Source organism: Dermacentor silvarum, chromosome 8 (assembly GCF_013339745.2).
Source record: "Dermacentor silvarum isolate Dsil-2018 chromosome 8, BIME_Dsil_1.4, whole genome shotgun sequence".
Taxonomy (NCBI): domain Eukaryota; kingdom Metazoa; phylum Arthropoda; class Arachnida; order Ixodida; family Ixodidae; genus Dermacentor; species Dermacentor silvarum.
Genome location: NC_051161.1, coordinates 52,018,756 through 52,043,612, shown reverse-complemented (window position 1 = coordinate 52,043,612; position 24,857 = coordinate 52,018,756). Strand labels below are relative to the sequence as shown.

Sequence of the window (24,857 nt, the reverse complement as noted above, 5' to 3'; positions counted from 1 at the left end):
CACAGAGAGCGATGGAACGAAAAATGTTGGGCCTAACGTTAAGAGACCGGAAGAGAGCGATGGGGATCAGAGAGCAAATGGGGATAGCCGATATTCTAATTGATATTAAGAGAAAAAAAATGGAACTGGGCAGGCCATGTAATGCGTAGGATGGATAACCAGGTGGACCATTAGGGTTACAGAATGGATACCAAGAGAAGGGAAGCGCAGTCGAGGACGGCAGAATCTAGTTGGAGTGATGAAGTTAGGAAATTTGCAGGTGCAAATTAGAATCAGCTAGCGCAAGACATGGGTAATTGGAGATCGCAGGGAGAGGCCTTCGTCCCGCAGGGGACATAAATATAGGCTGACGATACATGGTCACAGGATGGCGCCACCATCTTTGGTATTAACACATACGTCACTTCAGGTACATATGTCTCTCTCGAGATTCTCACAGCTCTGATGTGTCATAAGAGCACACCTCGGCAGGCACACCTGCAGAGGTGTGCCTGGCGGCAAGCCTAACATGCTACACCTAGTCCCTTGTACGTCTGTGTATTTACGTCCTCATTGCGATTCCGGTAACTTGCATTGCTGACGAGTCTGTGGCGCTGGCGTCGTTGGTCACATGGTCTGGTATAAACGCTGCAAGCTGTTCTTAAGGGACATTTGTTGCCTTAAAAGGCTCTCAAACGCGGAATGGGAAAAAAAGTACTGTGCTTTCGCCGTCACACGGGAATGCATCGGCTGAACTCGGCGTGCTGTTTGATTGAAAAATAAGAAACACGCTGGAATATCGTTAAGAGAGGTGACTTTATATACTTGCGCCACGTTACAGGATGGAGCGTGTTAAACGTGTTATCGCGCGGTGGTTAGTTTCGGCATATAACCGGACTGCTGGCCGGAAAGCCTTCAACACCGTAAAACAGACTGCGCGCGCGTGCGTGCCGCAGCCAAAGCTATTCGAGTAAAACTTGCACGTCCCTCTCTCTCTCACTGCGCGCTCGGGACGCCGTCAACAGCCGAGACGCCGGCGCCGATTTTTTTTTTAGTCGGCTGGGAGAAAGCGGAAACGGTTTCGAGGTTTTGTTTCTTTCGCTCGAAATTTATTTTACTTCTTCAGGGGTGCTTTCACTGCTCGCTCGCTCGCTCGCTCGCCCCTCTACAGTGTAAGCATTGCGACGAGCTGCTCACGTCCACCCTTGCGCTCCCTACTTCTATTCGCACGCTTGGCTGCTCGGTTCTTTAGCATACGCCACCTGGGAAGAAGGCGCCCTGGAGCTTGCAACTTTGTTGCTATATGTGCGTGCGGCCCAGCTCTCTCTGTCCGGGCGCCCGGTGCGGCTGTGTTATGTACGCGTGATTCCTTTTAGAATGGAGGGTGTACGTGTGTATTATACTCCCGAGGAAGGTCTCCCTTCGTTCCAGCGGCCGTGAACTGTCTCGGTTTGGCTGTCTTACAACTTGATTACGGCGGTCATTGTTCGTCGGATTGCGTATAATCTTACCGCCGCTCGCTCGTTGCTGAGCCGGCTATATACGACCGGCGTCATTCGTAAAGCAGGGAGAAGCGCGCTGTGATTGGTTGGCGGGTCCGAAAGAAAGTTCTTTGTCCTTCGCCGGGACGTGAACGTACTGCGAACGCTGGGCCGCGCCATTGTTCATGATGGTTCCGAGAGAGAGAGATTATTGAAGAAAAAAAGCACGAAGGGGTTTAGGGGAGAGGGGGGAGGGGGACACATTGCTTTCGAGATTCTTTGCGGTGGTTATTTCAGAACTTAAATTTGCAGGGGGCGAAATTATTTCTTGAACGAATGGGTAAAACTATTGCGGCGGCCACGCGTTGCGCTCTTCCGATGAGCAGCCTTTATCGGTTGGTGCGTACAGACGGCGCTAGACGATAATGAAGAAGGTAAACGGCTCGCGTTGCAGTTATTGCTTTGGATACTTGCACTGCTAGCAAATGTCCAGCGATTTGGAAGTTATAAATTATTACTGATGCCATTACCTTCTACTGAATGTTGTAAAACTATTGCGTTGAGCGGCGTTCTGTTTGTAGACGAGTTTAGTAGATTCGAGGTGTTCTCAAAAAAAAAAAACGAAGTGTGCTTAGTTTACTTTTATATTGACATTATATGGCATATTATATGCGACAGTATGGATATACGGGCCTCGAAAAAGTTTCGAAGGTGTCTGAACGTTTGTAGCATAGCCTGAAAAGCTTGCTTCTCCACCACGAGAGTCTTCGAGGGGAGAAGCGACCTCTTCCAGTGTTATTGGCTATGCGTAATCTACAGGTGTTTAGTACTACCTATATTGGAAGTATATGTGTATATGCTCGCTTACCCGAAAACGTTACCATGGAAACAGTAGGCCTAAGCATTGGTATGCATAAGATTTAACGCCGCGTAACCGGGATATGACTTGGACCCTTCCGATACTGATGCTTCTGAGGGCATCGGTGGTTAAGTCGTGAGTGCGATGGGTGTGACATAGTGACAGGTTACTAGGGCAGGGGATGACAGTCCTAGTTCCTGCTGGTGTGAGGATCGCTACAGTTGTGTTTGCCTGGCGCTCAACCTCCTTGGAGGTGCGGAACCTCCTTTGCTGTGCAAACAGAATTGAACCATTTGCAACTATTTTCCGCAAACGCTCGCTCGCTCGCTCGCTCGCTCGCTCACTCTCTCACTCACTCACTCACTCACTCACTCACTCACTCACTCACTCACTCACTCACTCACTCACTCACTCACTCACTCACTCACTCACTCACTCACTCACTCACTCACTCACTCACTCACTCACTCACTCACTCACTCTCACACTCACTCGCTCACTCACTCACTCTCACACTCAGTCTCACACTCACTCGCTCACTCACTCGCTCACTCACTCGCTCACTCACTCACTCGCTCACTCACTCGCTCACTCTCACACTCACGCTCACTCACTCACTCGCTCACTCTCACGCTCACTCTCACGCTCACTCACTCGCTCACTCTCACGCTCACTCACTCGCTCACTCTCACGCTCACTCTCACGCTCACTCACTCGCTCACTCACTCGCTCACTCAGTCACTCGCTCACTCACTCGCTCACTCTATCACTCACTCGCTCACTCTAACACACTCTCTCTCTCACAAGCACGCGCGAATACGCTGCTTCTCTCTTCGTTGCGACACGCCCTCATTTTTGAGACTTCGCACTGCGGTATACTCTATGTATATCGATGGTCTGCTTCGAGTACCAGCTAATCCTCTTGGAGGTCTTCTCGCGATTGAGGATGAAGTACCTTGTCCCTCGCGCTTCCTCTTCTGCGCCATTTAGTAATTGCGTAACCTAGAGCTTTCTTGCGAACAAGAAAGCTCTAGATAGCCTTTCGAAGCGCGCGTTGCTTGCCTGTGTCACGGCCACTGCAAAATAAAGAAAGAACAAGATGCGTCTCTCTTCTCCTAATCCCTTGCGCGTGCCGATCGCTATCTCGAGCCTGAATAAAATATGAGACCGACAGATGCGAGGCATAAAAGAAACTGACGTTTCGCTGCGGCCGCCGCTCCGGAGAGGGCGCCAGGGTCGACTTCTTTACTTCACCGTGCCACGCGCGTGTGTTCCCTTGGCACCGGCCGCGCTCCTCTTATCCGTTAATCCGCAGCGCTGAGAGATGGCTATCTGCAAAGAGAGTGAACAGCGCATGCGCCAAATCTATATGGTGGTGTGTGCCGCGCTGCATCTCTTGCCCCCGGAAAGTTGCCGCGGCGCGCCTGACTGTTCAGGGCGTCGCGTGAGTCGACTGCTCAAGGTGTCGTTGGCACATCCGCACCGCTTCTCCCGCTATACCTTCTAGCTAAAAAAAAAAAAAAAAGTGGATGCACGCAAACGGACCACGCTGTTTAATGTCTTGCACCTGCCATTCGACGCGGCGGTCACCCAGCTCTTCCTGCGACGCCCGTACTCACTCCCTAAAAGCGTGCAGTATCGTGGAAGGCCCGCCGGGATGATTAGACAGTAGACGACGGTCCGAAGATATCTTGTTCTGCCTCCGTGTTGGTAGTGGCTTATTTGGTGCAGAAATAATTCTCGGAAGGACTTGCTTGGTCGATTCTTTGGTTTCGGCAGAATGCAACATAGTTCTTTTTACCCATAGACATTTAACCGTACCCGAGTAGACACTCGAAATCCGTGGCGTTACGATCCGAGCTGGTTCCGAAAAACTTCAGGGCGGCATCGCCGCTTTTCGTTTTTACCTCCCTGTCCTGGCTCAGTAAAAGAGTCTGCTCTAACGGCGGCTTCGCTGTTGCACAAGCTTAATTCAAGAATTGAGCTTAATTTAATATTCATATTTTATTGTCTGTATAAGGGTGCATATAGTCCTGCCCGGAATTCCGGTTCACGGAGACGTTTTTGTCAGCGGCCTGGTTCGGTGGCACCACATTCGGTCTCAGAGTTTAACTGTAGATTACGCAGAGCCGTAATCCGAACACCTGGAGCGCTAGCGCGCAGCAGGTGTTCTGATTCGCCCGTTTTGCTCCGTCTAGGCGCGCTCGTGACGTGGCATCGCCGCCAATGGGAATTTAGGTGCCGTTTCGGTGCTACAGACGACGCAGGCTTTTTCGCTCAATGGACCATTTAATGCTTTCGCATACAAAAAAAGAACTCTAGATGTGTCCACGCATGAATTGATTCCGTGTTCGCGGCCTGTGTGCCCATCGGGCCTTCATCGTATTCACTGGAGTCGTTAGCGTATTCGTCTTGCCGTTGTTGTCCTCGCAGTCTTCGTCGGGCCGGCTATCTCCTTCTTGAGTGCCACTTCAGGCTCAGTCCGTTCTGAGTGACCTTCTGTAATTTTTCTCCTTACGCAGCTCGTAGACATACTACAGATAACAATACTTAAAAAATAAAAAGAGCAAGAACATGAGTCTGCAGATAAGGCAAGAGTCCATGGACTGCTTGTAGCTGGCTCGCGCGTGACGTCAGGACGGACGCCTACTGGTGCGGCGCTCACGGCGGATGCACAGCGCTCCTGGAGGCAAAGACATAAGCGGGTCGGATTTAGTCATCCCTGCGCGAGTCATCCTCGAACCCAGCGGCCGCGACTTCGTCAGGGAGGTTTAGCTTGTTTGTAAAAACGCATTTTCATTTGCCCGAATGCCGGGTTATCGGAGTTGTGGACGAAAGTGGCCTGCACTGTAAAATAAGTTACACCCGTTTAATGTGAATAAGGGTGTAAATTGGTCTATAACTCACACCCAGCCTTACACCCAATTTATACCCCTTGAAAATGAATAAGGGTGTCAGTTATACACCGATTTATAAATCGGTGTATTACTAACACCCTTACACCAAAAAAGGGTGTAAGTGTGTGAATTATAAATGTACTTACACCGTTATTCACTTTTGAGGGTGTAAGCTATTTTACAATGCTAGGGTGTTTCGATGCGCTCTCTCCGAGGCTACGCCGTCGCCTTGTCACTATTGTGCGATCACGAAGTCAGCCATTGAGCAGTGTTGATACTTTTTAATCCTAGAGCGCCTGCTATCGCACGCTTTTCACTTTTGTCGTGTTTTGCGCCGCAACATTAAAACACGGAAAAAATAACTGGGGGGAAAATGTAGCGAGCTGTTAACTGCTCAATATGTTTGTCTCGAACCTGACGTACAATTTAACATTCAAACTTACGTAATTATGCAAGTAATTATAATTTTAGGCAATTAATTTTGATAAATCAACAGTGTGCGCAAGACTACTGCTAACAAAATACCGTTGGACCCATCGTCGTATCTCGTGCCCCCCCCCCCCCGCCTTTTTTTTTTTTTTTAAAGCAGCTTGGCCCACGTTAACTGGGACACATGGTACATACATGTACCATTCGGAGCGTGCGCCTTTTGTGAGGGTTGATCTCCACTGGTCTCCTCCATTGCACATACGTACAGTGTTATTTTAACCAGACAAAATTCGCATGCATTTCTTGTTCTAGGATATCATCTATGCAATATGAGTGACTTCCAGAAATTCTTTATGAGCGGCCAGTGCACGTTCTTGAAGAGTTTATATTTGCTACGTACGGCATGCGCTAATTTACTCGAGCTGGAACATCAAGAAATAAAACCTGCTGTTTGTAAAGCAGTCACAATTGTTTCAAGCGTTACAAAGCCACCCGAGATTTCGGGCTTTGAAATTGACGACCCGCACGCAGTGACTCGTGTACTGGCTGCACGCTGTCGCTTTCCGCAGTGAGGTGCCGATTTCGGGACATTATTAATTAATATCGCCGATTCCTAGACTAAACGCGTGTCATTTCGCGAAAGAAACTCGTTTTATTTTTGTCCACGTGGCTGCTGCAGCCGGGACGCAGATGAGGAGGACAACATTGAAAGTTCCGGTCACGATCCTTGCACTGATGGCGAAGAAAGGTATAGGCCATAAAACTTGAGTACCATTTGCGTTGCGAACGGCTTTTATCGTCCCCTGCTGCACTCAAAGTTGTCGCCGAGCGCGTATATCTATAGACTCGAATACACTGTCTCAACGCGTCGTACTTACGTTTCGCATCAGGTTTGATCGGGCAATCATTGGAGTGAGAGCGTTGGACCAACTTCTACCTTGTTATTATTTTTTTTTGCGAAATCGCGTTATCTGGGGGTTATATACGTATACTGAGACATTCGCTAGCGCGCGTAAGAAAATAGTGCCAAATTCCAGCAATCCTCCCGCAGGCACCGCGTCCTCGAGTCTAGGCAGCTGGAGCAGTTCACAAAACACGTTGCGGGGCTAGTTGGTTGGTGTAGTTGGTGTTTATACCTATATAATTGGTGGAGCATTAAAGTGTCGTTCCGCGGTCGTTTTGCATAGCCGTCTGCTTGCCGTTCGCGGTAGCAGACGACGTATAGTGCAAGACGGATGAGGCAAGCGACAGGCGGAGGAATACAACCAGAGGAGCACGATTTGATTCTTCCGATTAGCTGACGCGCGCTCGGCTATACACAGCGCTTGCGCAACGTTGCATATTTTTGCATGCGTTTGAGTCTGCTGTACGCGTAATGATTCCTGTAGCGTGGCTGGGCAGATTCGCGCCGATAGAATCGCGGCATGCGGGTTCGCGTTTAGTCCATCTGTATGGGCAGATCGAGGAACGTGTGCCTTTTGTGCGGGTTGATCTCCACTGGTCTCCTTAAATATAGTGGCTGGAGGAAGTGAAAGGATACGGTTGACGGGAGAATTGGTGACACCGGTAAGCGTTTATGCGACGATTTTGCTCAGATTATTAAATATGTTAGGGGGTTCAAGACATGACATTGTTTTACTGTTCAAATTTTATAGCAACGGCAGACATCAGAATTTGCTCGAGTCTTCTCTCGTGCGAGTCGCCTTGGGATGTTGAACCCTATATGAATGCAGTTGAACTGAAATCTTGAGGAATAAGGTGGACGAATTTTCATATTGCCTATGGACGGTGTTGTCACGTCGTCTTGCGTTCCGAGTACGACATCTAAAAGAGTCAGTTTCCCCGCCGGTAGGGTTCTTCGTTCGAACCCAACGATAATTATTTTTCTCATTTGCCATTAACGACCAGATAGCTAGCCAGATTCAGGAAAGTTGGCGGGTAGGCACATAAATGATATTCCATTTGAATGCTGTCACATTTAACATTGCATTTAATATATATTTCGATACAATTGCATTGGGTTGGCTGCAGGGCTGAACTCTTTTTGACAAAGGGCCTGGGCTACCTTAGTATGCAGCTTCGAAGCCAGGTTCATGCTGAGAAAGCGCAAGGGGGGAGGGGTGCGCTCAAATAATTATCGTCACACTTTAAGATGCCTGACGCGCCTAAACCAGCATTGTAAATGACTGCGCGTGGGCTCAGGGAGGCCGACGCTGACACAAAGATACAAACCGCGCGTGATGATTTCCCGGAAGGAAAACCGTTAGGAACTCTGGAACGCGGTACCAGTCGGCGCCGATTGCTGGCGGGTTTTGCCGCTGCATCCAAAAGCTGTCCCGCCTTTTCCGCGTCCGGCCGTCTCGATATAGCGCTTTCACGTCTAGGAGGCACTGTCGCGTACGCGGCATGCAAATTACTTGACCTCTGTCTCGATGCAGTCGCGTGTAGCGCCGTGAAAGCTGTCTCGCGCCGCATCATTCAATCGGGCGCCGCGCATGCGCAGAGTACTGCGTTCGCATGTTGGGAGTTTTACATCCAGACGCTTTCTGCTGTTTACGAACGGAAACCCCAGGAGACTTTCCGGTGTCGATCTCACCTGGAATGCCTTTGCACACACGTACACCTTGATATAGACTGCGCGTACGGACTCATACAGGTGTCCCACAGGCACACTCACATGCCAGCTTGCGAAGTTCCCGCGCCAGCGGCCCGCGACGTCTTTGACGTGATGTTTGACAGCGTTTTCTATCGTTTATATGTGAAAGAAGGATTTCATTGAATTCCGAAGGAACCAAACGTGAACCCTGAAAATTTTCGGTAATTTTTTTTTTTCTGCGCGGAAACGCCTCATCATATTCGAGCTAACCATTTTTTGAAGTACGTGAGGTCATCCATGACGTATATATATGGGCGCTGCGGTTTGGGCACGCAATTTCAGTGAACGGAAGTTTGGCCCTCCGTTTTCTGGGCGTTGGTAAGCGAACCTCACGGGTCCCGCCAACGCCGGCTACGGCGCCTACGCCGGATTTTTCTGCGACACGAGGCCCTCAACGCTATGGCATTAAAATCTGCTACTGATTAGCTTGTTGTCACGTCTACAGCTTGGATAAAACTGCACGCATCTATATCGAAACTATGCGCGCCGAGCTGAGAGAAATCCGAGGAGAATGGGAGTGCATGGGCCTGCTGCTTGTCGGGCACGTGTGCGCGCGCGCGCGCTGCGGCGTGGCCTGACCGACACGCACATGGGCCGCAGGAACGTGACCCAGGTGATAACGGCATGCGAGGTTGCGTGTATGTGTCTGTACGTGTGTGTTTAGGGGGGGGGGGGGGGGAGAGGATGAGGACTAGACGACGCATCGAGTGTAGGCGCCGTCAACGAGGACGCGGTGTACATGCATGCCACTGTGACGACACGGGAATCGACGAACGGTGCCTTATAGCGCCGTGTGCGCATCCTACATGTCCGTGCTGCTTGTCGTGGAAAAGAGGCCTTGTCCCATTGCGATGGCTCCTTTCCGAATTTCTGCAACATTAAATAAGGGTTGAAGACTTGGCGTGTTGGTATAGCGTACGAGAAGTTGGATTGCGCAACATTTTGACGGGACGCACAGAAGCTGTGTGTGTGTCCCGTGAAAATGTTGCGCAATCCAACTCGTGGTGTAACTACATTAGAGGTGTAATTCGCTGCGAGTCTTGTTACCTCTTGACTGCGTCTATTATGGGATGAGTGATCTCATCATACATTCGTGAGACGTATATATGTTTAACAGGGCATGGCCGAAAAATAATCGGACGTTAGCGTAAAGTAACTGCTTGTTGACAGTCTGTAACCTTTGTAAGTAAAAGCAGACTTTCTATACAGACTTTCTACTTACTGGGGGAATAAATTTTTAAGGGCGTCGACTGCACCTACAGTTCGATGACCAATTCACGAGGGACAATTATATTTCGAGGACGCGGAATGGGGAAAAAAAAAGTGTCCTGTTTTAGTACAGTGAAAAATAATCAGTGCGTGGTCATCATATAAGACTCAAAAAACTCCTCAAACTCAACAGAAATTGTGCTACACGAAAAATAAATAACGAAGTCCGTTCATGAAGGTAATTTTCGAAAAACCTCTCGTATATTATACGTATGGTGTTACGGTAACCCTCTGCCGTTTGCCCGCGGCTTCACTTGAGATGTAGAACTGTCAGTTTTTTGTTCAGAGTAGTAATTCCGGAATGTGTCTTGTTCGCAGGCGACGATGACGTAACCGGGTCCAGGCGGTGCTCCTCAAAATTAGGACGGCCTTGGGTGCGGTGGCAATGGCCGGCGACGACCAAGCGCGGCAGCGCACCACGAATGGGTGCGGCGGTGGTGGAGGCGGCATCGACGACTCCGGCAAGCTCAAGAACGGCAACGGTCTCCTTCTGCCGCAGTCCAACGGCAACAACCACCACAAGGGCCTGAACGGTGGCGTCGACGGGCTCAACTGCAAAGTCCTGCAGCCTGTGCATCTTGAAGAGGACCCGGACTCTATATGCGGCCTCTGGTTCTTCAAACCGAGGTTGGCACCTACCGCTTTTTAGTCACTCATAGAGTAGTTAATTGCCAACTTGCACTTTCAGCTGTTAGGACCACTTTTACCGAAAACTTGCAGCCTTTCCGCTCCATACTTTGTTGGCATGTGGGGGATTTTCGAGTGATTGTTACAGGCATATACGAAACATCACATGAGGAAGAACACTGTGCAGGAGCTGACCTTGTGTCTACTCAGCTCCTGGTGAATTCTGATGAGATGCTGGTGAAGTTGTGTTAAGAGTGTTCTTGAATCTGTGAAGTCTGTAATTTGCAAAGTTGCAGGGAACCTCAGATTGCGTCTTGAAGTTCTCTGGGACATTCAAGGACTTCACTCTCAGCTGAAGCTGTTTTTGGTGGATGCCTAACTGAAAGTTTGCATATGTCTGAGAATTTGGCCCAGTTGACTAATCAATATGGTGCATATCATCTGCCCTGCCTATACATTCTTTGTAACCTTCTGTATGCTTGTTAGCATTGTGTTACTTCATGCACGATCACTATAGTATGCAAGCTCTAGCTTGTAAAGTTGTCTTTCAGGCAGCTAGCCTGTAACAACTTGTTGACATCCTGCTCTTGGATTAGCTGATGATTCTAAGCCAACCTACAGTTCACCAGAATGAGGACAGATGTAGTGTCCATTACAGTGATCAATATGTGCTATATCGGCTTTCAGGTGCGCACTTTAATGTGCAGATTGTTGGTCTTCTTCTTGTTTCTTTTTTCTCCTTTTTTTTGTATGTGTGGGGGTTGTCTATAGTAGTCAAGAAAAGTCTGTATGCTTGCTTCAAAACAAAAGGAAGCACAGTGTGAGGTGCGATGCAGATTACGTGGACACCAGATTTTTGGCATGACATTTTGCACCACTACTGTCTGGACATGTTTGCTCAAGCAAATATAGTGTGATTCACGCAGAGCTCGCCCACCAGTGTGCAAGTGAAGCTAAATTTTGTTATTGCTGGTGCCTATCTGTGAAGAGATGCACTGTTCATCGGACGTCAGTGCTGAAATCATTTGTCAGAGTATACCTTATTGATAGCGCTGTTGTGCATGTTGATCGCTTTTTATAAAGTCCAATGTTTAGATTGCCTTAGTGGGATTTAGTTCAATTGTTCCACCATAGCAGTTTCGTCACGTGAATGCTGTACCGACTGGCCTAATTTTCAGTTCTTTTATGGGCCCAGAGACGTCGCTAAGTTAAGTAGTTGAGGTGCACGATGCTCAAACGTTGCAATCATAGAAACATGTGCCTCCGCTGTTCCTTTATTTGTAAGGAATACGAGTGATTTACAGACTGCCCAATGTTCCCTCCAGATGGCTCCAGCGGTTTGCCAACAAGAAGGCGTTCCTGGCTGTGTTCTGCCTGACGAGCGTTCTGCAGGGCATGTACTACACATACTTTGTGAGCGTGCTGACGACCATCGAGAAGCTGTACCAGATCCCGAGCAAGACCACGGGCATCATCATGTCGGCCACCGAGATTGGCCAGATCGGCGGCGCGCTGCTGCTCACCTATTATGGGGGCCAGGGTCACCGGCCCAAGTGGATCGCATGTGGCATGCTCGTGTTCGCCGTCGCCTCCATCCTGTGTGCCACGCCACACTTCATCTTCATCGACGACTCGCTCCTGGTCACGTCGCAGGCCAGGGTTCGAGGTGCCCAGAATGCCACCGTCGCCTCACAGTGGGCCAAGCTGTGCCACGCGCCCGAGCAGGCTGCCTCCGCCTCTCCGCTGCCGGCCAACCTGACCGCACTGTTGGCTGCCGACGGAGGTGAGTGCAGTGGCGCCATCGTGGTCATGTCCTTTGCAGCAGGAAGGCTCGTCTCAGTGATCACCACTTACCCTTGTCTCGTGTCAGGAAACTCCTATGCTATTAGTAGACCAGCGCACTAACAAAAAATAAAGATGAATGAGGTATGACAAGGATGAAACACGAGTTAGTGTGTAATCTATTCAACTATGTGAGAAGGAAGCTCAGGTGTCGTCATGCATGCGCAGAGGCAGTTTTGTCAGGGTGGCAGTACAAGATAAACATAGAATATATGGTTCTTTAATGTCAATATCTGATGTAGTCTGTTTTCCATGGCGATTGTCTAGAGGCAGCTGGCCCCCTGCATGTGTGCATCATGTGTGCATGCACCGCATCTTTTATCTTTTGTTTGTGGGCTGGCCTACTGGAAGTATGATATAACAACACACCTAATTGCATATTCTTTCCATCCTATACACGCAAATTCCACAATCTCGTCGATCCACACGAGTGAACCTCTGCCACCCTGATTGCCTTCTATTAATACTCATTCTGCTGTTCTGATAGCCGACTGTCCAGCTGTTACAGGCCTACGCTCAACTATAGGGTGTCATCTAGATGTCTCCCTTCTTTTTTTTCACAATTTTATACTGCTATCTAGATTCCTTTCTGTGACATTCTTCTCACAATGTCACATCTGCCGTTTTTCGTTTTGTCATTTATTCTGTAGCCCTTGCACGAGTAGCGTGCTGACTTTTTGACGTTAAGAACAGAGGCCAGTAACATGCAGCAAGAACGTTTATTTCTAAGTGTGTTATTGACCTCATCTATGAAAGGTATGCTTAATCCAGAATTGCAAATGGGTCACTCTTGCCATGGCTTGGTGAACCATGAAGGGATGAAGGACAGGTGGCAATCATGCCACCTCAAATTTTCAACTTTGTTGAATATAACTCTAGGCTTGAAGATGAGGGTGAGGTGAAACGTATTGGTGAGGATGTCATCTACAACAAAGAATTTGTGCCCTTCTGCGCTCGGAATTATATTTGCAAAGGGTCAGCAAATAGATTACTGCACCCAGAACACAATAAATATTGCATAGCATGGTCAGTTCCTTCAAAGGTGGTATTACCCTGCCAACTTCTTTTTTAACTGCAAGCGAGGTTTAGGTGCACGTTAAAGAACCCCAGGTGGTCCAAATTATTCCGGAGTCCTCTGCTACGGCGTACCTCATAATCAGATCGTGGTTTTGGCACGTAAAACCCCATAATTAATTAATCAATTTGACCGCAAGCGAACTGCAGTTGTATAAGCCACAAAATGAACTGTATGTGTCTGTTTGTCCAAAAAAACTGTCCTAACAACTGTCCCAACTACTTGGAGCTTGGGAGATGTTGCACAGACCGATTTGCTGTAGCCCAAAGAGGAAATGTTGAGGGGTGTTCAAATATGGGTAGGGCAACTGTGCCTGCGTACTTATTATTAGTTTCAGACTGTTATTCACAGTAATTGGGTTTAGAAAACGAGTCACTGGTTTTACTTTTTTGTTTGGCGCAGCTGCGCTTGGTTTGTAATCACCTTCCTTGTTTGCAGTGTTGGCGACGACAGCCACTTCTTCTGACGCATTGCACCTCTTCGCTGACGGCGGGGGAGCTGGGAGCCCGGTGGCCGATGCGCTGCGACAGGCGGCCATCTGCGATGCCTCAACGCGACCGCTCAGCCAGAACCGCATTACGCATGTGGTACTCTCTGTGTTCTTCATCAGTCTGCTCTTCATTGGCATTGGCGCCACAGCCGTCTACACGCTCGGCATACCATACATCGACGACAATGTTGCCAACCGGGAGTCGCCGCTCTATTTCGGTGAGGGTGCATCTACAGCGCGCTTTCTCGCTGAAGACGTTTGTTTGTTTGTTTGTTTGTTTGTTTGTTAATTGTACCATGCGCTAAGTAGTCTTGAGAGCGTTATATATATAAGGTAGAAATCAAGGGTACAAATATAAAGCACACTGCTGTAATAAAATTAGTGCTTCAGCACTTTTTCTCGATTAATTTACCCTTGCCCTGCTGTCTGCTGACTCCCTTCACTCAGTTTTGCTGAACCTCTTTCAACTTGACAGTACAGTGAATAGAATGTTAAAGAGCAGGATAATATACAGAACTTCATAACATTTGTGGGGCATCTAAGGGAACATGGAGGTCGCTGTCTTATGTTGCAAAGAAAACAAAGAAATCTGCACCAATAATAGTATGTGGTTGGTGTGACAACAGATGACACTGCACGCAACAAATTGATGTTGTGTACGAATGAAGTTTTGATGATTGTGTTGTTTCTCAACAAATAAATGTCACAGTGAATTGAAGGTAACTGTTCTGAGCCTGTCATCGGATAATTTTTAAACAACTTCGTCATATTCTTTGTTTTACAGGTATCACGATAGGCGTCAGGATATTCGGTCCAGTATTTGGCTTCCTTCTCGGCTCTTACTGTACAAGCGTGTATGTCAACTTTCCGTTTGGTGAGTTCATGTTCCAACTGCAATAAAATGTGTGGGACTAATTTTGACCTCATAATTGTTGTGGACTACAATTATATAGCGTTACCTAGCCTTTGAAGAGTGTTCACTTAGAACTGCATGTATCTTAAGTTTCAGCTGAAGCTATATAAGCATGTTGCCCTTAATTCATTGTTATGTCAGTTTTTACCAGCAGTTTGACTAATCTGTACTAACAAGATACCCTGAATTTACAGAAGAATCTCTGTTTACATACCTGATGCTAAGGTTGCTCGAGGTGTTGCCTAACGCATCCATCAATATGAGAGCTATAAAATGTGAGAGTGGGGCATGGACTTATGAAATGTGAGGCATGGACTTTTCACAAGTCCATGCACTTAACGAGCTTATGTGTTGTCTATAAAAAGTTGCAAGATAGACCACGTTAACTGCGCGTTCGTAGCAGTGGCAGCAGTATTTGCCTAACCGAAGCTTTTGCCGAAGGAACCTTGCAGGTGTGTTTCATACCTTTTGAGCGATTGCACTCATGGGCACTCATGCGCTGTAGTCAAGGCTTCAGGCTTCGTGAGTCACACAATTCTGTGTAAACCTTTTATGCTTTACGTGTATTATAACTGCACACAGTGTTACTCAAGTGCCATTTGTCACCACGCAGAGACGTCCAACCTCTCTCCGGGCAACCCTCACTGGGTGGGCGCTTGGTGGCTCGGCGTGTTCATCGTGGGCGCGGCACTCATCGTTACGGCTCTGCCCATGATGGCGTTTCCGCGCAACCTGCCCCAGCGGCGGTCCTCGCAACGGGTGCCGCGACCTGTCCTAGATCGCAATGGCGCCATTTGCCCCAAGCACCAGCTCCAGCAGAAGGTGCCGCTCATAAGCTCGCCACCGGCGTCACCGTCCGGAGCCAAGAAGGCTCTCAAGGACAAGCCGACACTTAGAGGTGCCTACCGTCTCCCGCCGTTTCTTGCTTTCGGGGATGTATGCTAGTCATCTATGCCAACACTGTGCTCTACAGTTGTTTAATCGGCTCCGATTTCTATCCATTTGTTGTGCTGTACAGCTATAGAGGCATAGTATGCGAACTTATTATTCGCATTATACTCCCCTATGATTGGGGCTTGACTGAAATGAAGTGTGAATGTTTGTTTAGAAACGTGTGCTAAGAGATTCACACGTACAGTCACCATTATACTTAACCCAAACATGCCTTACGCGCCTTCTTGCTTCCCCTGTGGAGAGTGCTAGAGATTTAAGGCCAAACCACATGTACGCTTACCGGCTCGTACAAGCTCGTGTCTATGCGCCTCGTGAGGAATGGCGGTTTGCACGCAGAACACCTATAATAAACTTAAGAGAAGGGAGACTGTGCCTTTCACAGTGTAACCAAAATAAGAGTAGCGGTGGCGTCATAAAGTAAAGTATGCAGCCGAGGAATGACGCTGTCAAAATCTATACTAATGTCATCATCATTACATAGTGAGCAATATGGCCACTGTGGTAGCAGCCGGTGGGGCTGGTTGCGCTGCTCGCTCGTTGGTTTTGGGCATTTTGTTACCGCTATTGGGGCAGTATTCTTCATGTGTACAGTACTCTAACATGACTATAGATATCTTTATTATGTCGCCAGGTGACCGAGAGGCCTCAACTAGCAAAAAAACACCACAAACAAGTAAGCTTATATTGTTTATTGTCAATGGTGAATGAAGCAGTACATGCCCACTATTTTCGTACAGATCAGGCAGACTTAATGCTGTCAATCACTCTGCTTGCAACATAAAGAAACACAGATAGCTATCTATTAATGAAATTGAAAACTGAAATCGAGTGAATTTTCCTGATTGTGTTCGGCATCTCGTTTAAAGCAGGGAGAATGAAGCTTCAGACAACGATATTTATGCTGGGCTACCCTCGTACTGTAGTTGCGTACAGTGCTGCTTGCCGTGTTTCACACTATATGTATATAGTCTGCGTTTGTGGATTTCACCTAGATTAAAAAAAGCAACAAAAAGTACTCGGCAGAGATGTGGTCTCGGCAAGATAAGCTCAAGCTGCAATGTCCCATTCTTTTCATAACTTCATAACCCATTGGCGGGAGGCACATAGTGTAAGAAAAACAAAAACAAAAAGAATGTTATACTGAATTTCCCAGCACATATTGTCAGCTCTTGATATTCCTGAGGCACATTTAGTGTTCAGGTGCAGCAGTAAAAGTTTTGACACAAGTGGAGTACTCGTAGGAAAGCAAGAAACGTTATGGAGACAACAGAGCTTACAGGGACTTCTGCAAAGATTGTGTGGCTGCAACAAGAACACTAAATAAACATATAAGCAAGCCCAATTAATGCTCACAGATCCTTGGAAAATGCAGTTTATGATACTATGTAAAAAAAAAGATCTCTGTGTATTCAAACAAGTCAAAGCGGGTGCAAGGAGATGAACATTTCAATTGAGTAACAGAGGTGAACAAGGGAAGCCTCGGCCAGGAGCCAATGTTTCAACAAGCAAACATATTTTTGAGGGCTGTGACGAAGACAAGTTCCCATGCTGAGGCTTCCCTTGCTCGACCACTCTTGATTGGCTGAAGGTTAAGCCGAACTTACTAGTATTCTCTGAGTACTATATTTCAAAATCTTTTTGAGAACACACTGTGCTCAGGATTTGGCATCTGCTGTTTGGAGAGAAAGAAAAATTGTTTTTAGTGATTGGTCATGTTTGTGAAATATGGAGTAGGCCGGTTATTTGAGCTTGCCTTTTCTAGCAACTCTTATTGTGCAGGGCTAGCCTAGTTATTGAATTCATGCTTAATGTTCATGAACTATGTAAGAATGACTGCCAGAGACTCAGGCGCCATGAGGTGCCATTTCCTCAAAACTACATTTCCTCAAAATTATCATTTTCATTTAACGAGTTGTTGTTGTGAGGAAGCATGTGATACTTGGTGGTATTGCCCACCAAGCTGATTTGCAAATAGCAGATGACAGTTTATGCATTAGCAAGTAGGGAGGGAGCTTGGTACCTTGTTTTGGTTCTGTTCATCATGGTTGTAATGATTAGAAAACAAACGACGGCGACTCAACATGCTACTTCTCCGTTTTTCATAAAGTGGCCTTAAAAGCAAGTATGCTTCTGTGTAAAATGTTAGTGTTCCTGCTTAGTATAATGCAAAAATTGTAGACTGCTGCTTTCCTGTGTAAGGCTCACACCCCTCCATCTGGTAAACTTGCAAACAGTTCATGGTGAGGCACGGAGTTTAAGAGGACCTGTTGTCATTATGGTGATTGTTGAACTTATTATGTCTTGGCATGGGCAGCTTGCGGACCAATAATTTCTTTTGTCCATCTTCCTGAAATGAGAAATAACGAAGTCATGACAAACATGCAAGCAAAACATGGCGAAACAAAAGTTAGTCCAATAAATGAACACATCATGGTTCTAGGTGAAATGTTCAGAAACATACCTTGTGAGGATTCTAGCCTGGCCTTTAAGGTTACTTCCAGTGGTGACACATTCACAGTTGACTTGTACATCCAGAGACAATAGAGTCCAAAGGGGTGAGCAAGTATGAGCAGTGTCTTGAAGGCTGGGGTTGAAAGATCAAAAAACAGTGTCGATTACTATGGTGGAAGCGTGGGTGAGTTTCTGATTCATGTCTGGCTAAGAACAGTGCACACAATGCTGCATGACAAAAAAGCACATTACACATCACTGTTTTGCGTGTGCATTTCTTCTAATGGCGTCCTTGTGTGTGCTGTGCTTAGTCGAGCATTGATTAGATGACAACTGTTTATTTCTGATACTGGTAATAAACAGAGCTATTTTTTTTATGTCTCAAATGCAATTAATCTATATGTATCACTGGAAGTACATTTGCCACTAATGTGCAGTTAATTTATCGCTGTGGATTATTTACATAAGAACAGCTGAAACTATTGCTGTACTCCATGTTAGGAATTTTAGCACTCTGGTAAAATAGCAAGAGCCTAGTTTGAATTGCCTTTGAAGAGCAATGAACATGTTACATTTCCCACAAAGGACGAAATAAATAAAAAGTTTTAGGAAATGTCCTTACTTGACTTTTAAATAGCTGCAAGTCTTGCAGCTTTAAGAAATGACTACAGGAATCTGCTTTATCCGCCTCACATGCCAAGAAATTCGAAGTTGAAAATGCAAAGCAGTGCATTTTTACTCACCGGTGTGCATGCCCATAGTGTGCAAGGATAATCCGCTTTCATGGGTAGTCTCCAAGCAGACTGTGCTCGGTTCTAGCGCTGAATTTTTGCACTAGCTAGCACCTTTGTTCATGCAACACGTCATTGCCCGCCAAGATGCGGCAGATCAGTAACTGTGGAAGCCGTGCAGTCATTATGCTAGCGAAACGTCGCAGCCGATAAAATTCACTGTCTTTATACACGCTCGCTCGGTGGTAGCTATCGAAAATCAGACGCGTAAACTGGTTTTGATAATACTTTAATAATAATTAAAAAAAACTGCTTTGAAACGAACCTGCTTAATGCTGCTCAAAGGAAACAACCACCCGGTTCGCAAATATTAACACCGTACAGTTTGAATCAATAAAGGTCCCAGATTGCAACTGATACCAATGGGTCGCTGCTTATTGCACGTCAAGGGGGTCTCAATAGCTTGATTAATGTAATAAAGCATAGACATTAATAACTACTAAACTTCAATAAAATAATTGCTTACTCGTTTTGTAAAAAAGGACATATTATCTGTTTGTTGCTTACTACAGCTACATTTATAGATCAAATATTTAGCCGCATTGAGTGCCCCGAGCAGAAAACACACGAATCAAAGTATGTGGCCAAATTACAGTCGCTCCACTTATGCGCTTTATGCTGAAATGCGCCATGGTTGATTTTTCACCTTCTGTGGACTATCGCTGGAACTTGAGAGTGTTTGGCACCTGGTTTGCTTCTACAACAGACACACCACAACGCACACGTGCTTATAGACGCCACTTCATACTTTGTTATTGACAATGCTTCAATATCTATAACCGTAATTGTTATATTTTTGGAGCTGTTGTATCAGCACAAAAAGGAAAGAAAAAGCACTTTCTCTCTCAGGGTATAAATCTGCCTCACTCAGAGTTGATTGCACGATGCCAGGCAGCTTGAGCGTGCGATAACAAAGAGGAAATGATCACTGGGATCATAGCGCGCTACGGCACGTACAAGTCGTGCCGCACCATCTGCGCATGCGTGGACATGAGGGACACGAGCTTGCACGCGTCAGCATTCGAACGTGTGGTCTGGCCTTTATGGTTGGGGCGCCTTGAATGTTCTTGCTGAGTGCATCTTCCAGCCATAGCATTTAATGTTTGCTCTTTACAGTGTCTGTTTGTTAAAGTTAAACCGCTGTTGATGGGTCTTTGTTGTTCAAGTTCAGTCTGACGGTGGCAGTACCACCAAATTCGAAAGTTTTCAGGGTGCTGGATATGAGAAAAATCGAAATTTTGTCGCAGTGAAATCATCTGCTCTCGAATCAAAACATGCAGTGTAGTGGATACTTGTCCCTGTAAGCCTTACTTCTATCACCTAAATTTCAAGCTGGGAGGCGAAGTTGTGAGGAAATTTATAGTTTTTGCAAATTCCCTGCTCTGAAAAATTTTGTAGCTGGCTGTACTTGTGCATCAAACGTGATGACTGCCATCTATTTTGAGTGAATGATATTGCTGGCTAATAAGTTGTTTGTGTTGGTGGTGTAATATAGTTACTTTGACTAAAACCAGCAGCCTGATGTAATAACGTATTTAGGTGTCTCATAGTCTCATTTATTCCATTTCTGAGTAAGTGCCAATTCACAGCTAACTGTACCTGACACCTGTTTAACCCTGAAATGCCCAAACAGAGTTCCACACAAAGGAAAATTGAAACAACCTGTTCAGCTTTATTTCTGTCCACGGAGAGTAGATTTCTACATAAAGAAAAGGAATGAAAGGTTATTTCAGCTTAAACTGGATTGGTAATTTAGTGACTAATTGAGTAGTTATTGGTTTGCTGAACTGTCCAAAACTGACAATGTACTCCAGTTTGTCAGAAATGCTATTATAGGCTGCACATTAAATTCGCAATACTTAATCAGAATTTTATGTTATCAAACTCAGCGAACACGCATGATACATTGGTATTGCAATTTTCCTGCTGCTGGTGCTTGCAGTATCCTATAAATTGCCACTGTAAGCTTTAATTAATTCAGCAGAATACCCAGACACATGCTGCTGTGAACTTTCAATGTACAAATGCGCTCCCTTATAAAAAAAGTCGCAGTTTCGCTCGAAAGGCGAAACTACACGAAGCTAAGTTCGTAGTTTTATAGCCGTTTAAATTGCCGTAAACATTAAATTAACAAGCGTAGTGTCATGTGCGTACGGGCAAACATGAACAGATCTCACTCGATGATCACAGACACTCTGTGTCGCAATGCTGGCACGATGAAAAGCAGCAGAAGTGAACGAATTCACCTTCGTGTGGCCTCTCGCCTCCACGTGAACTATGTACGTGAGAACTTAGCGCACACGAAGTCATGCGCCACTCGGGTCGCCTAGCCTTTGCACCCACTATAAATTACCTCCAAGATTAGGCGCACATGGCCGCCCTCAGCTGCGCGATGTGAAGACAAGGCAGGAGTAGAAAAGAAGACGCTCGCTAACTTCCCCTCTTCTCCTAGCACTCCTTCTAGCGCTCGTCTCCCCTCGAATCATCCCCCTGCTTCGCTTCCCCTGAGTGCTATCTCCCCGAGGATGTGTGCTTGGGTTCGCATTCCTGCTTCCCTCCCGTGCACCCTCAAGGAGATGCCATTCATCAAGCCACCATCCTTCTCGGCTCACCCTCGCATGCTTTTTCCTCGCACTTGACAGCATACCCAGCAGGCCGTGAACTTATCGCATTTCGTCTTTAAAGGAAACCTCATGTCGATGCCCACGATTGCATAAATTCGACTGGAGCGTCCCTATAATTGCTATCACAATAAAAGTAAGGCAATGAGAGTGTCGACATTGTGCATGTAGAATAAATAGTTCTAGACAAAGTAAAACAATTGTTGGCACTTTCCTCTTTTTCAAGTTTATGCTGTCGCGGTACTGAGCATTGGAAATACACCATTTCAAGAAGGTGAGGAACAGCGCAGGGTTGGGTTGAAGAAATACCTAGGATGAAGGAGATGCTGATCTTTAAAAGGAGCACATGGATGACGCATGCCATCCCAAAAGCCAGCATCTTCACACATTCCAGCAGCTCCACACTTCACACTTTCTTCTACCCGTCCCTGTGCTGTTTCCTTCTCTTTGAGTATGTATACCAGCCAGCCCAGATTAGCACTCCTCTGCATTGCATTTCACCATTTCAGGCATACATTTTTATTGAAAAAACATAGGAGTGGGGTTCTATAGTGTGCAGCGGTGTCGGGTGACATTTTTAATGCTGCGTGTGCATGCTGGACGAGAAGTGTGTGCGTGTCTTGCTTTTGCTGCTTCTGCTTTACGCTGCATGCTTGCTTTTCTACACCTTGCTTTGCCTGGCTGCTACTTATAGCTTTCTATAGGTGCTCTTTCCCTTTCAGATTTCCCCACAGCCATTCGGCGTCTGCTGAAGAACGAGATCCTGCTGTACCGAACCGCCAGCAGCGTCCTCCACATCTTGCCAATCGCCGGTCTCTACACTTTTCTCCCAAAGTATTTGGAGAGCCAGTTTCGGCTTACTGAGACCAAGGCCAACATGATCACAGGTAAGCCATAGGAGCCATCTATTCTAATGACTGCTGTGGATAGCAGCATGCGTTTTGACCTGCTTCTTGCCACAACATTTAGTGTAATTGCAGCATCACTTTGCACTTGGAGGACAACTTGCAACTAAGTCTCACTTGAGCTTAGTTAAAAATTGGTAATAGATGTTACAAAAGCAATTGTGGCAACGCTGTAAGATTGCTAGTAAGGTTACTGTAGGGGTGCTGCACGGCTACATGATTGGGCAGACTCAGTGTCAATCCTAGACTTGCATGTGGACTTATGAAACTGTCCCAATGGTATTTTTTGCCTTTATGTGCAAAATCAATGTAGAATTGCAGCTGGGAATGCAGCTTGCACTACGCGTAGGGAGCAGCACTATAGCAAGCAGGCACATGAGTTCAGATCTGGCCGTACTTTCTTTGCAGACATGATGCTTTGTAGGGAAGCTTGCAGGCTTGGATCCCCTTTAGACAAGCAGATTTAGTGTCTTTCCGACATGCAGTTGCTCAAGGTTACTGTCATCAGCAGATAGTTGGAAGAAAAGACAACACATTTGTCTACGAGTGTGTTCAACTCTGTTCACTCTCAACTTTTATGTAGTCTTGACGCCACAACTATGAGGCTAGAAAAAAAATTGAAGAAACTTGAGGATATTGATGTTGCTACTGTTATACAGCTGTCGTTATGCTGAAACTATTTTTAACTCACTAAAATTTGGTGTCTTGTCTGAATCATGTCTATAAAACAGTTGCCAATATGCGGCACTGTATATCAGCTGTGACTGCTTCTGTTGGCTTGTAATGCATGGCTATTTAGATGAATTTATGCTGAACCATTCTTATTTGCAAATGGCCTTTCTAAGGCATTTTGCATGAGGGCACTTGCATTGTTTGCAAATTATGTAGTGGTCCTCACTGTAACTCCTCACATTTTTAACACTTGCATTTGCTTTCAATTTTTTCATTGTGCTGCAGCGGCTCAGAGAGACGCATTCAACAACATTGATCATTTCTTGTCTGTAAAGACTACCCTAACACTTGTCAAACGCCAAACTTTCGAAGGTTATGTTGGGTGTCTTTACACTCCCACATAGCAATACAAAGTGTGAAAGAGTTTTTAGCAAGATTAAAAAGGTGCACACGCAGTTTTGTGCCTCCTTGTCAAGACAGTGGAGCAGTTGCTAGTTGTGAGGTGTGCTTAGCCTTACTCTGGGAAGTGCCATGAACAGGTGTCCGACAAAGACTTCCTCAGAAAGGCCATAGCTGCAACGGTTGTAGAGCTAGCCCAGCCATCAACATCCAAGGTGTAATGAGTTTGTTGTGTTGCTATTATGACGTGTTCATTGTGCAATTCACCTAACCAAAGGTTTCTGAGCAATAAAACAGTATTTTAGCATTTCTTTGTACAGTTGTAGTATTTTTGGCATCTCATGTACAGTGGAATCTCGTTGATATGATCTTCACGGGAACAGGAAAGTAAGACGTATCATCCGAAATACTTTGCTCTTATAAGACATTGGCCGGGAAAAGAACAAAAAACGTATTATTCCCCAAAAAGTATCATGCAAAATCATATCAACTAGATTTCACTCTAGTAATTTAAGTTGTCTGGGATTGGTAGCTATGAACACATAAACAACACTAAATTACAAGTGCTTTTTCCATTGTCGTTAATATGCAACCGCTTGAAATGCAGCCAAGCCAATCCGATTGCTAGACAAAATAGCCATGCACATTCAGAATTTGCCATTTCAAGTTCCTTTGGCTGTGTGTTTGACATCTTTTCTCCCAGAATAGATACTTTAAGCTGCGAGTAAAGATATATTTGCTTTGCTGTGACCATCATCGTCTTAGATATGGCATTTTCTGTTTCGTTACAGCAGCAGAATAGTCATTGAAGTAAAGCATGGGCAACCATATTTTATATTTACTTCATTATGTCCTGTAATTCATAATAGTATCCATGCTCATTGTGTTGAGGTTTGATGTAATAATAAAGGTTGCACTTGTAAGAGTGTATGGCTTTTGTACATTGTATCAAATACTGAGGATAAAAAAGATCTAACAGTGCTGTTCTTCTCTTCTTGTGACTGCAGGGTTCGCTGGCATTCTTGTCATGGGTGTGGGCATTTTCGCCAGCGGGACGTTTATGCGCAAGTACAAGCCAAATGCCCGCTTTGTTGCCAAATGGATTGCATTCACTGCCCTGGCGTACTCCATTGGCATGGTCATCCTCATGTGGGTGGGCTGCCCTCTTGGAGACTACGTCGGCCTCAATTCAGAACAGTAAGTTCGCAATGTGGAGACAGGCTTCAACCATAAATGACCCTTCTCAACCTAAACAAACAAGATAGAGGTTCACTGGAACAGACTTCAAGCGATAAAGGGTGGCCGGACAAAAGCAGCAGATTCCAAGCTACAGTGGTCGCACTCTCATAAAAATGCCACCATAATTTAGATTTCGCTGCATATCAAGGGACCCCAAGTGGTCAAAGTCAACCCAGAGCCTATCCACTATTGTGTCTGTCATAACTCATAACCTCTGTGATAATTTTGGACATTAAACCCAACAAACCAAATGAAATCAAATCAATTGCGCATCAAAGAAATTCACTACGTGTTTTTTTTTTTTTTCT

At 46.1% G+C, this 24,857-nt stretch overlaps 1 protein-coding gene across 7 annotated transcripts in view; it reads left to right on the top strand.

Moving 5' to 3' along the window:
* LOC119461224 (solute carrier organic anion transporter family member 74D) overlaps positions 1-24,857 on the top strand; it is a 169,039-nt gene that overhangs the window by 133,909 nt on the left and 10,273 nt on the right. For 4 of the 7 annotated variants that reach the window (XM_049672072.1, XM_049672075.1, XM_049672073.1 and 1 more), the window contains 8 exons: positions 9,889-10,197; positions 11,523-11,980; positions 13,553-13,822; positions 14,389-14,478; positions 15,131-15,415; positions 16,103-16,144; positions 22,039-22,221; positions 24,318-24,507. In XM_049672072.1, coding sequence (XP_049528029.1) covers positions 9,956-10,197; positions 11,523-11,980; positions 13,553-13,822; positions 14,389-14,478; positions 15,131-15,415; positions 16,103-16,144; positions 22,039-22,221; positions 24,318-24,507 — 1,760 coding nt within the window. In that variant the 5' untranslated portion in view covers positions 9,889-9,955. The remainder of the gene's footprint in view (positions 1-9,888; positions 10,198-11,522; positions 11,981-13,552; positions 13,823-14,388; positions 14,479-15,130; positions 15,416-16,102; positions 16,145-22,038; positions 22,222-24,317; positions 24,508-24,857) is intronic. The other 3 variants (XM_037722450.2, XM_037722454.2, XM_037722455.2) reach the window with 3 other exon arrangements.